The 13,159-nt window shown below is 58.7% G+C and overlaps 1 protein-coding gene across 1 annotated transcript in view; it reads left to right on the plus strand.

Moving 5' to 3' along the window:
• Positions 1–151: 151 nt before the first annotated feature.
• The window catches only part of ARHGEF17 (Rho guanine nucleotide exchange factor 17), a 64,325-nt gene continuing 51,317 nt past the window's right edge, over positions 152–13,159 (plus strand). Inside the window, exon 1 of the mRNA XM_030836133.3 lies at positions 152–3,781. Within this exon, the coding sequence (XP_030691993.1) occupies positions 578–3,781 (3,204 nt within the window). The 5' untranslated portion in view covers positions 152–577. The remainder of the gene's footprint in view (positions 3,782–13,159) is intronic.

Here is a 13,159-nt window from a genome sequence, read left to right on the forward strand (position 1 = left end):
CTCCTTCCGCTCCTCCCCGATTCCCTCCCCTCTCCCTCACTCCCGATTCCCAGACTAGAGAGCGCCGGGAGCCCACCCCCTCTTTTGGGCGCGAGGCCCCGCCCCCCACCCCCTTTCCTCCGCCAGAAAGTTTATTTGCAACAAAAGGGAGCGAGGAGCAGGCAGCCTAGAGGGAGGAAGCGGGAGCCGGAGCGGGAGCGCGAGGGGAGGCAGGCAGGCCGGCTGGCGGGCGGGCGCAGAGCGGAGGAACGGAGCGCTGGGATCCAGCCAGTACCGGGTCGGGCCGCGATGCTCCGGGTCGCACCGGGCGAGGCGGGGGCTGGGCCCGGGAGTCGACTCTGAGGCGGGAGGGGTCGCGCGGGATGGAGCCGATGCGGCCCGCTGGCGCAGAAACTTGAGCCGCAGCAGATAAACCTGTGCTCCGGTCCCTGCACCCTTTCCCCGCTAACCGCCTCGCACTGCGGCTGCGGGACCCAGGCCTTCGGACGCCGGCCGCTGCGCTCCTTTGGGGCGGGGGCGCAGGGGGGGTTGGCCGCGGCTCCCCGAGGCCAGCCCCCCCAGAGTGAGTGCCGCCACCATGGCGGACGGGGCGCCCCGGCCCCAGCTTTATCGCAGCGTCTCGTTCAAGCTGCTGGAGCGCTGGAGCGGCGGGCCAGGGCCGAGGGAGGAGGCAACGGACGCCTCCGGGCTGCGGCGCCGCGCCTCGTGCCGGCCGGTCCCGGACGTCGCGGGCCAGCCCTCCCGGCGCGTGTCCAAGCTGGCGTCTGGGCCCCCGGCCGCCCCCGCGCAGCCGCGCCCGCTCCGTAGCCTCTCGCCGTCGGTGCGCCAGCTCTCCAGGCGCTTCGACGCGCAGCATCTGGACGACAACGCCACTGGGGCCCGAGACGGGGGCGTTTCCCCCGGGGCCGCGGAAGAAGCGGCGGAGGGAGCCGCGCGCGGGGCCTGGCCCAGCGTCACCGAGATGCGCAAGCTCTTTGGTGGCCCTGGATCCAGGCGGCCCAGTGCCGACTCTGAGGCTTCGGGGACGCCCAGCCCCGACGGTGCCGCGTGGGAGCCCACGACCCGGGAACCCCGGCAGCCACCGACGCCACCTCCTCGGACGTGCTTCCCCCTGGCGGGCCTGCGTTCGGCGCGGCCGCTGCCGGGCCCAGGGACCGAGGGGAGGAGGCGGCGGCAGCAGCAGCAGCAGCAACAGGAGAGAGCGCAGCGTCCGGCGGATGGTTTACATTCTTGGCATAGCTTCTCCCAACCGCAGGCCTGGGCCCGGGCCTCCCGCTCCTCCTCCTCCTCCATCGTTTCCTCCTATCGTGTCAGCAGCAGTCGGACTGCCAGCTCCAGCGAGGAGGAAGAGGAGGGCCCGCCGCCGCCGCAGCCCGGGGCGCAGAGTCCGGCCTACCACGGCGGCCACTCCTCAGGTAGTGACGAGGACCAAGACGGTGAGGGCGGCCACTGCTGGGGAGGGAGGCCGGGGCCCAGGCCTAGAAGCTCCCTCTTGGATAAGGACTGTAGGCCAGACAGTTATGGGTTAAATCTGGGCAGCATGGACTCGGCAAGGGGAGCCAGGAGCCCCGATCCCCCAACATCTCCAAGAGCCCCTAGGGAGGAAGGACCCCAGGAGTGGGGTACTGGCTCTCCTCCTTGTGGACCAGGTCCCCAAGAAGGACTTCGGTCCTTGTCAGACACTGTGGGGGGAACTTTCCGCGTGGCCAAGGTGAGCTTTCCCACGTACCTGGCCAGCCCAGCAGGCTCCCGTGGTAGCAGCCGTTATTCCAGCACAGAAACTCTCAAAGAAGAGGACCTGTGGGCTAGCCGGAGCTCTGGGAGCTGGGGCGTGTATCGCTCCCCTAGCTTTGGAGCTGGGGAAGGGCTTCTAAGGCCCCAGGCTCGAACCCGCACCAAGGGACCTGTGGGCACCACGAGAGCGTTGAGGGATGGAGGATTGGAGCTGGACAAGAGCCGGCAACGGAAGTCCTTGTCGAATCCAGATATTGCCTCAGAGACCCTGACGCTACTCAGTTTCCTGCGTTCAGACCTTTCAGAGCTGAGGGTCCGAAAGCCTGGTGGGCGACATGAGGACCTTGGGAGCGGCCCTTTAGATGGCAGAGATTCGCCATCAGCAGGTGGCTCTGTAGGGCAACTTGAGCCCATGCCCTCCCCAGCCCCAGCATCATCTGGCACCCGCCCCACACTGAAGGACTTGACGGCCACCCTTCGAAGGGCAAAGTCATTTACCTGCTCTGAGAAGCCTATGGCCCGCCGCCTACTCCGCACCAGTGCCCTGAAGCCCAGCTCATCTGAACTCCTGCTGGCAGGCCCAGGTGCCGAGGAGGATCCACTGCCCCTCGTCGTCCAGGATCAGTATGTTCAAGAGGCCCGTCAGGTTTTTGAGAAGATCCAGCGCATGGGTGCCCAGGAGGATGATGGAAGTGATGTCCTCCCTGGAAGTCCTGACTGGGCAGGAGACGTGATCCGAGGGCAGCGGTCCCAGGAAGAGCTCTCCGGCCCTGAGTCTAGTCTGACAGATGAGGGCATTGGGGCAGACCCTGAGCCTCCTGTTTCAGCATTTTGCAGCCTGGATACCGCAGGGGTGTGGCGACCCCTTTCCTCATCCTCAGCCCAGACCAACCACCATGGCCCTGGGGCTGAAGACAGTCTGGGAGGGTGGGCCCTGGTGTCCTCTGATACCCCTCCCACACCAGGTGCCCTCCGCCGGAGACGCAAAGCCCCGCCTTCGGGCCCTGGTGGGACTGAACTGAGCAATGGGGAGGCAGGTGAGGCCTACCGATCTCTGAGTGACCCAATTCCACAGCGCCACCGGGCTGCCCCCTCTGAGGAGCCCTCTGGGTTCTCCGTGGATAGCAACCTCCTGGGCTCGCTGAGCCCCAAGACAGGGCTTCCGGCAGCCCCAGCTGTGGACGAGGGCTTGACCAGCGGCCACAGTGACTGGTCTGTGGGCAGTGAAGAGAGCAAGGGATATCAAGAGGTTATTCAGAGCATTGTTCAGGGCCCTGGTGCCTTAGGGTGTGTGGTCGATGACAGGGCTGCTGGCAAAGCCCCCAAGAAGAAATCTCTGAGTGACCCCAGCCGCCGTGGGGAGCTGGCTGGGCCTGGATTCGAGGGCCCTGGAGGGGAGCCCATCAGAGAGGTCGAGCCCATGCTGCCTCCGTCCAGCAGTGAGCCCATCCTCACAGAGCGGCGGGCAGAACCAGAAGAGCCCAGTCCTGCCAGGGGCCGGGCACAGTCTGAGATGGCCCTACCTGAGGCCCCGCCTGCTTCCTCCACTGCCCACCGTGACTTCCACCTTGACCCCAAACTGGCTGATGTTCTGTCCCCACGGCTCATCCGCCGTGGTTCCAAGAAGCGCCCAGCTCGGAGCAGTCATCAGGAGCTACCGAGAGAGGAGGGCATTCAGGACCAGGCTGGCAGCCTGTCTCGGGCCCGACCCTCCTCCAAACATGTTCGTCATGCCAGTGTGCCCTCCACCTTCACGCCTATCATGGTGCCTGAGCCACCGACTTCCGTTGGCCCCCCCGTGGCTGTACCAGAGCCCATGGGCTTCCCTGCCCAAGCCCACCCCACGTTGCAGGCACCATCTCTTGAGGACGTCACTAAGCAGTACGTGCTGACCCTCCACTCCAGTGAGGTCCCTGCCCCAGTGCCAGTGGATATGCCCTGCTTGACTCCGATTGCACCGCCCTCTGCCGAGGCCAAGCCCCCTGAGACGGTCCGGGCTCCAGATGAGCCTGCTCCAGCCAGCAAGTGCTGCAGCAAGCCACAAGTGGTGAGTCTTTGTGGGGGGCCTTTGGGGTGGGGACGAAGGAGGGCCAGGGACAGTGACTTATGCAGGAGTCTCTTGAGTGTGTTCACTGGGCAGGTGCCCAGGTCTGAGGGAGATTCTCTGGTTCTGGAAGTGCCCAGGCAGTTTTAAGAGTGTTACTGACACAAGGCTCCTGTCTTCTCAGGCCCCAGAGGCTTCAGGCTTCTGCTGGTACTAATGTCAGAGGTTCTTATCTGCTCTAAGGTATTCTGGGTGATAATTACAAAGGGTTCTAATCAGGTCCTTTAGATGTTTTTCAGGGGCTGGTTTTAAAGATTCCTATCTGGTTCTTTGTTATCAATACATAAGGAGATGTGAGGGTGATGGAACTTTCTCAAAAACCTTGCTGCCTTATTGGCCAAACCCCTTGTAGGATGTTTGGCTCAGGGGCCCACAGTTGACATGGGTTTGCCATTACTAATGTGGCTTTCCCATGTCAGATGAAAATCTGGGTCTGAGCCTGGGCCTGGGAGAATTGGAGAGGTACAAGGCGTTACTTTATGCAGTAGTGGAGAGGGCTCCATAAAGTACATTGGCAGCCCTGGCTATTCTATGTGACTCAGTCTCCCCATCTGTAAAATCAGAGGGATTGTGGACAAGGTGGTGCCTCTATCTCCTTCCAGCTGTGCTGTACAGATTTGTGGGGAGTCCATGGGTTGGAATTGGGACACTCTTTGGGCCTGAAATCTGCTAAAGCCTCCTCCAGTTAGAATGGGTACCTCTGAGGGAGGGCAGGGTCAGGGAGGAGCTGCTGAAGTTCAGCAAAGAGGGGCCTTGAGAGAGGTTGGGAGTGGTTCTGGCCCCCACAGGCAAGGCTGCCTCTCTGGGTCAGGATAGGGGCGCTGGTCCCCCATCCTGCCGGCTTGCATCTTCTCCCCACCCCACCCCTTTCCTGGTGACTCTGAGATGCTTCCTCCTTCCCCTGTCAGACCCCAGGCCCCGGGGGACTCGCTCTCGGGGAGAGGCTCTCGGCCTCCACTTCTTCCTTCTGGCTTCAACTGTCCCTGGAGTTTGGGCTGTGGGTTCAGATGGGTTCTCGGCAGTGTGGTGCCGTGGCATCCCAGCTGGAAGCTAGATTCGAGGCTCTGGATTTTGGGCTTAGAGTGGAGATGGCCTGGGGTTATTTCAGCCGTGGCCTGTGCTCCCACTGTGTTCCCTGCCAGAGTGAGGTGCCTGGAAACCCTAAACCCTGGACTACTTTGGTTACTGCCGGTTCTCAGTGCCCTCACGGCCCCTCTAAACTCTCTCTCTCTTTGTTTCTCTCTGCTGTCTCTAGTTCCCCGGTCCTGGCTCTGGTGTCTCTCACAGAGGCTGCAGAGTCAGTAGGCAGGGAGTGGGGAGAGGGGACATTTTGGACCTGTCCTTCTTTCTGAGAGCCTGGTAGGGCGGCTCAGGTGCCCCTAACTCCAGTGCCAGTTGTCTTTGGAATGTCAGGGTGGGGGAGGGTGACAGCAGGGGCAGCTCCTGCCAGGGGCCCCATCCCCAGGTGCTTTTCCCTTATAATTATCTCCTCTGGGAGAGAGCAGGGGTGAACCAAGGGACTCGGGGAGACTGGGGGGAGGGGGACTGTTCCTAAGAAGAGGCATTGAGACCCAGAGAGGAGGTGGGAGTTTTTGCAGAATTGGCTCCTGGTCTACTCATCATATTGTCTCCACGTCCCACGTGATCCTCAGGGATCATGTGGAACAGGGATCTCAGCCCTGCCACCCCAGCTGCCCCTAGGGGTTGTGAGGTGGGACATACCTGCCCATAACACAGGTTTCTCCCTGCCCTCAGTGGAGGCTCTCTCCAGCCTCCAAGCCTTTGCTCGCTCCAGTCCTCGTATCTGTCCAGGCCCAGCTCGCTATCCCCTCTTACCCCTTAGGGGAGAGAACTGGTGAGTCTGTCATTGGAAGAACAGGGTTTGAGCCCTGGCTCCAGATCCTTGTGTGGCCTAGGGTCAGTCACATCCCTGCTTTATGCCTCACCTTCCCCTTCTGCAAAATGAGGTTAATGGTCTCTGCCTGGCAGGCTTGTGTACTGTGAGTGGGTGGTGTGATCATGCCCTCCCTGGGGGCAGGAGAGGGAAAAAAACAGGGTCCACTGCCTCAGCTGCTTCTCAGGGAGCAGCCTTGGCCCCTCCTCCCTGCCCCCTACTGATTTCTGAGCACAGGGCTGGGCATTCTGGGCCTCAGTATAACCTGGTGGACTTCAGTCAGCTCAGAAGAGATTCCCCATCCCCTAATTCCCCACCCACTCATAAAGCCTGGAAGTTCCTCCTTCTGCTAGCCTGAATCCCTCCTGCTGTCTGTACCTTTCTTTCTGGCTCCAGGAGGATGGGGAGCAGCTGTCCAGCCCTCCTTCTGGCCTTCACGGAGGAGACAGTGTTCCCTTGTTTCGGGCCCAGGGCTCCAGTCACGCTCCCTGGCCTGTGGGTGGAGATGGTGTGGTGTGGGCTTCAGAATAAGAAGGGAAGAGTCTGTCATGCTTTGCTGATGAGGCAGAAGCCAGTGTGAGCCCAGCCAGGGGGCTGGCAGGAAAGGCCCCGGGGACAGAGGGAGTCCCTGACCCACCCCTGGGCTGCAGGAAGTCCCTCAAAGTCAGGTGTCTCCCACCCCAGAATCTGTATTTGCACTCTGTGTGGTGCTGCCTCTCTGTTGGGAGCAGGAAGCCTGGTTCCAGACCTGGCTTAGCCTCTGACTTGCCCTGAGATCTGGACAGAGTCATCTTGGGCCTTGGTTTTCCCATCTGTACAGTGGGTGGTCTTTGCCTGGTCATTGAAGCTCTGTAGCAGAGACTCAGCCTGCAGGGTGGTCAAGGGAAACAGGAGGAGTCGGGGTATGGCCGGAAGGGAGAGAAAGGCAGCTCTATGCATCAGCTGTAAGAACCTAGGAGCCCAGGGAATGAGGGATAACTCATGGTCGCTTTCCATGAACGGATGTGCTAGGGGGAGGAGGCCCAGTTGTGGAGCCTCCCTGCCCTGCTCCCTCCCACAGCCCTTGTCATTTCCACTTAGGCCCACGGTGGCCTGGATGATCAGCGACTCTTCATCCCAAGGCTTCCCATCCTGCCCTAAAGTACAGTCTCATGATCTAACCTTCTGCCCTCAGGTACCTGATACCCGTTTGACAGAAGTGACAACTCTAGTCCAGAAATAGGAAGTGACTTAAGTCTCAGAATCAGATGGATGGACTCAGAGAACTTTAGCATGTTGAAATAGCAGTAAGAGTGGCTAACATTTATTAAGTGCTTACTATATGCCAGACACTCTGAATGTTTCATTCTTCAAAAATGAAAGCTGTGGGCTTCCCTGGTGGCGCAGTGGTTGAGAGTCCGCCTGCCGATGCAGGGGACACGGGTTCGTGCCCCGGTCTGGGAAGATCCCACATGCCGCAGAGCGGCTGGGCCCGTGAGCCATGGCCGCTGAGCCTGCACGTCCGGAGCCTGTGCTCCGCAACGGGAGAGGCCACAACAGTGAGAGGCCTGTGTACTGCAAAAAAAAAAGAAAGCTGTGAGAATCTCACAAGGCTGAATTCTTAGAACTGCAGACTCAGATTCCCACTGAATCCTAGAATGTCATTGTCTTAGAGGCGAAGAGGCCCGAAGGGTCCCTGTTTCTTGGTGGAATTGGCCTAGCATCTGAGTAATGGGGCAGGGTCAGGGGGCATTGGGGGCATCACCTGCACACCCCTGTCTGAACACTTTCATGGTAGTTATTTAATTCACTGGAGCCCATGTTTGCGGTGGGAAGAACTTCAAGACTCAGAAAGGAGAATGCCGACTTTAAGGTCCCACAGTATGGCAGGGCACAGCGAGGTCCGTGCACCACCCTGACCTTGTCCCCGCCCCCTGCCCCCAGCAGACATGGCTCCCATCCCCAGCTTGCCCAGCCAGCTCCCTGCCTTGCAGAGGAACGCCAGGCTGCAGCTCTTTGTCACCTTTCTTCACTCTGTCTCCTTGGCAGGGAACCCACAGGGGTGGGGATTCTCTCCTTTCCCTCCTTGGCTCTTTGCTATGATTTTTCCATGGAAACTGGTTCTGGGAGAGGAGGCGATTAGGACATTTGGAATTATGAGTGGTACCAAATATCTATAATTAAATGTCTTGTCACCCAGCAGGAGGAGGGTGGGAGGGGGAGGACAGGCACAGGGCTGTCCCTTTCCTCTGTTTATTCCCTGCCCCCACCCACTCCTTCCTAAGCGCCCTGGGCTACTGGGGAGTGTGGCCCAGGAATGGGTTGTCCTCCCCTCACCACAGGGAAGAGTTGGGGGATGGACCAGAGTTGAGTCTGACATTTTCCAGCCCCACATTTCCAGGACCAGCTGGGTTTGGGAGGCTGGGAGGCTGCTGCTAATCCTGTCCCCAGGGGGCTCCCAGTGTAGGAACTTGCCCCTCCTGCTTCCTTCCCCGCCCATCTGTGATCTTTCAGGCTACACATGCTGCCCCGCAGTGGGGTGGAGGCATCCCCAGGCTGCCTGGGGCGCCGAAACACTCAAGAGAATTCAGGATCTAGTAGCAGCCTGGAAGGGGCTTTAGGATGTTGCGGGAGTGGCCTGGGGGCTGGCAGGAGAGGCTTCCTGAAGGAGCCTCTGTCTGGAGCTTGGCTTTGAAAACTGGGAGAATTTGAACATCCAGAGAAGAGAGGGAGGGGTTCTAGGAGGAGGGCATAGCATGGGCAGAGGCTGGTAGGTGGGAAAGAATATGTTAAGTTGTGTGCCCTAGGAGTTTGTTTCAGAGACTTGGGTGAGCCTTGATAAGGCAATGCATTCGTCCATTTAGCAAATACTTACTGAACCCCTAGACACTCAGGCACTCTCCGAGACCCCGGGATACAACAGCAAGCAAAACAAAGGCCTGACCTCATGGAGCTTCCAGACTAGTGAGGAGACCTATCTGTAAATGGATACATTGTGCTACAGGGAGAGATGGGGGCTGGGGAACAAAAGAAACCAGGATAAGGGACTAGAGAAGGACAGGGAGGGGTACTCTGTTAGATTAAGAGATCTGAGAAAGTCTCTCTGAGGACGTGAGATTGGACCAGAGGCCTGGAGGGAGCAAGACAGGTGGCTATCTGTGAGGTGAAGAGAGGAACAGCAAGTGCAAAGGCCTTGAGGTAGAAGTCAAGAGGACTCTGTGGATGGAGTTAAGTAGGCGATGAGGTCAGAATTAAGGGAGGGTGGAAGTGGGTTGGGGCCAGATGAGGTAGATTTCGCAGACCAATAGGAGGTCTTCCGTGTTTACTTGAGGTGAGTTGGGGCAGGCACTGTTGCAAGGTTCTGAGTAGAGCAGTGACCTAATCTGACTTAGGCTTTCACAAGTCTGCTCGGGCTACTCTGTGGGGGTAGATTGCAGAGGCCGTGGGGGGGGGGGGGCGGGTGGATCAGGGAGGCTGATCAGGAGGCCACTGGAATAATCTGGACAAGAGATGATGGTGGCTTGGGCTGGGGCAGAGGCAGTAGGGTGGTGGGTTTCTGCTGCAGCCCAGAGGGCTTTGTGAGGGCCTGGACTCCAGCATTCAAGGTGAACAAAGAGCTACTCCAGCTCCTATGCCTGGGCAGTGTGTGGTGGGTCACTGAGAGTGAGGAGGGGAGATTGACAAAACCCCCAGGGTAGACTGGAGCTTTACGCTGCACTAGCTGCCCCCTGTAGACCTCTGTTGGTGTGACTCAAAGGCTAGGAGGATGGAGGTTCCCAGGGCCCCAGTGAGGCAAGTGACAGTGCCTTATCCCACTGGTGTCTTCTCCACAGCCACTATGACACCTGTCAGCTGCAGCTTGCATGTTAGCTGAGACAGGGAGCTCACACCACCCAAAGGCAGCCCTGTCCCTCCCGTCTCGTCCTCTAGCTAGGTGGGCATCCCGGTATACGGATGAAGCAGGCCCAGAGCGGACAGAGGCTTACCCAAGGCCCTATGTCTCAAGTATGGAATTTGGCCCAAGGTGTCCTGACTCCTAGGCCATACATTGTCCCCGCAGAGTTCCCACTGAGCAGAGTTGGCAGGGTTGCTGGTAGTAGGGCGGGGGAAGGGGGAGCCTATGTTTCCCAGAAAGGCTCACAGCTCTGGCGTACTTATTGGGAAATGTGCCCAGGCAGCCTGGCGCCTTGCTGGCAGGCCCTGAAATGGGGGCCCTGGGTCCCTTGGGAAGCAGAAGCTTATTAGAGACATGCCCCCCCCCATGGGAGTTGATACTTCATGCAACTCCCCCGCCATTACCCACCCCCAGGCCTCTGAGGCATTCCAGGGGTGGACAGAGGCAGAGGAAGACTGCCAGGCTGCCACACTCTGAGCTGTGAGTGGGCCCCAGCCCATGACATGCAGGGGCCTAGGGCCCCAGCCAGGATATCTGAGCCCCGCTCCAGTAGCTATGGGGCTCACAAGGGATGACTTGGTATGACACATGGAGGTCTGCACTAGGGGTCAGGAGATGTCGGTTCCAGCCTTAGCCTCACCATTTTCCTGCTGTGTGGCCTTAAGTAAGACCCTTCCCCTCTCAGAGCCATGGATTCCTCCATGTTCTTGGGCACCAGGAAAAACCTCCTCTCCTGCTAGGAGAGGCAACAGCTGTCCTTAGTAGGATCCCAACTTGTAGACTGAAGTGCCGGTGTGGGGCTCGCAGCCCCCTTAGGCCACTGAGGAGACCGAGGCTCAGAGTGGGGCTGGGACTCACCCAGGCCTGGCCCCCAGGGCCCTTTTGCCTACGACCAGCTGCTGCTCTGCACCCCTCCACACACATAGCGGGGGGCCTCTCCCCGCACTTGTGAGCTGTGGGGCTCACTCTGGAGCCTGTGCACAGAAGTGTTGATGCTGCCACTGCTGGGACGTTAACACTTCCTCTGGGGCTTGGGGAAGTCACAGGGCTCTGAGACACTCCCTGGGCAGGGAGAGAGGAAGAGGGGAGTCTCCAGAGGTACCTGAGGTGGGAGGCACACGAGCTAATACCAGGGTCTAGGCTGGCAGATAGGTGGTGTATTAGTTTCCTATTGCTGCTGTAGCAAATTGTAATGCTTAGTGACTTAATACAAATGTCATCTTACAGTGCTGGAGGTCAGAAAAAATGGGTTTCACTGGGATAAAATTAAGGTGTTAGCAGGGCTGCGTTCCTTCTGGAGGTTTTAGGGGAAAACCTGTTTCCTTGCCTTTTCCAGGTCCGGTGGCTGCCGGCACTTCTTGGCCCCTGGCCCCTTCCTCCAGTCTCAAAGCCGACAGTATAGCATCTTCAGATCTCTCTCTCACTCTAAACCAAACCTCCTGCCTCCCTTTTATAAGGACCCTTGTGATTACTCTAGGCCCACTTGAATCATCCAGGATAATCTTCCCATCTCAAAATCTTTACTCACATCTGCAAAGTCCTTTTTGCCACGTAGGATAACATATTCATAGGTGTATTAGGATGTGGACGTCTTTGGGGGCCATTATTCTGCCTGTGACAGGTGAGCAGAGGGGTCGGGCTGTCGGCTCCTGGAAGCCAGAGCCCAGGGTAGATGCTGGCACAGGGTAGAGCTGGTGGACGCAGGCCCACTGCTTTTATCCTGCATTCATTTCTTTCCCTGATCATTTGTCATTTTTTCATTCATTCAGCAATTGTTGAGCCCCTTGATGGGCAATAGGGACACACAGGGAAAGCTTGGACATCATCCCTGCTTGTCAGGAGTTCTCAGCAAGGGTCTTAGCCCTCGATGTGGATGGGGTCCAGAGGGTGGCCGAGCCCTGCTCTGGTGGGAGAGGGACAGAAGAGCCAATGGGTCCCCTGTGGATGGGCTTGGCTTCTAGGGTGGCTGGCTAAAAATTGGGATAAAGCAGCTCCCAAGAAGAGCAGTTGGCAGGAGAGTTTAGAGCCAGGGCAAAGAGGGGGATCTAGGATGGGGGTGGGAATCACATCTCTGCTGGGCTGGCCCGGGCTGACTCGGGGCAGATGGCGAGGAACTCCCTATTCCCATGTGCTGGGAGCTCCATGTTGGGGATCGGCGACCCTGGTGCTGGGTTGGACCAGAGGGCCTGTCAGGTCCCTTCACGCCCTGAGGGGCCGAGGTGCTGCCCAGGAAGTGGCACCTGAAGGATGGCGCGTGGAGGGTGAGGAGCATGGTCCGCGTTCCTTCTCTTCTCAGGCTGGCTTTGAGACCCAGGGCAACCATTTATGGACCCCTCTGAATCCATAAAATGGGTGCATTACCCCTTTACTCCGCCAAGGATTACTATCAAGATTAAATGAAATAATGCCAAGAGGGTTTCCTCAAGAAATGTTAGTTCCTCCCCCATGACTAAGATGCTAAGATGTGGGCTTCCCTGGTGGCGCAGTGGTTGGGGGTGCGCCTGCCGATGCAGGGGATGCGGGTTCGTGCCCCGGTCCAGGAGGATCCCACGTGCCGCAGAGCGGCTGGGCCCGTGAACCATGGCCGCTGAGCCTGCGCGTCCGGAGCCTGTGCTCCGCAACGGGAGAGGCCGCAACAGTGAGAGGCCCGCGTACCGCCAAAAAAAAAAAAAAAAAGATGCTAAGATGTTAGGATTCTAAGATTCTAAGAGAAATTGATTCCAGGTTGCTCAGATTCTCGTTATCTCTTTCCAGCCATGAAGCAGGACAAAGCTCTGGACAGGAGGGCTGGTGGGGTCCTGGCTACATCTGTAGGATTAGTGGCCCAGCAGCCTGGGCCTTTGGAGGTGGGCGGAGGGAGAGGGACTAGACAGTGAAGTGGAGCCAAATGCCCACTGACCTTGTTCCTCTCTCCAGCTCCCCCTCCCATTTTGTTACCACCAGCCCCATCCTGCGAGCAGAGCAGAGTCAAAGCCCCAGACCCGCTGGAACCAGCCTGTGAAGTGGGTCTCAGTCCCCTCCGCTTACCATTCTGGGCTGAGAGCCCCTCTAAGGCAGGGAGTCTGCCGTCTGTGTGCCCTGGGCTTTGGGGTCAGACTGATAAGGGTTGACCTCTCTGACCTGACTGACTCACAGCTGGGTGGTATCTGACAAGTCATTGCATCTCAGCCCTGAGCCTCAGTTTCCTGCTCTGCAAAGTGAGGATGATATGGAGTTACCGTGAGGGCCGAAGAGAATACTTACGGAACCCTCAGCCCATGACCTCAGGTCTGGAAGCTCTCAGAATTGTGGCCACTTTAAAGTGTGCGCTTCTGAGATTACTGGTTCAGAGTGTAGAATCTCATGGCTTCAAGATGAAGGAGTTTGAGTTTTTTTCCAGAAGGCTTCCTCTTAACTTGATTTTGTTCGTTCACTTGAGATCATTACTTCTTGGTTCTGAGATTCTGGGGCTGGGGAGGGGCGGGGCAGGTCCTGGGCCAATGGGAGGGCAGTTGGGGAACTGTGATGGTGGGGGCCAGGCAGAGGGAGCAAGCACCAGGTTGGTGTCTGTTTC

The sequence above is a fragment of the Globicephala melas genome, chromosome 8 (genome assembly GCF_963455315.2).
Source record: "Globicephala melas chromosome 8, mGloMel1.2, whole genome shotgun sequence".
Classification (NCBI taxonomy): domain Eukaryota; kingdom Metazoa; phylum Chordata; class Mammalia; order Artiodactyla; family Delphinidae; genus Globicephala; species Globicephala melas.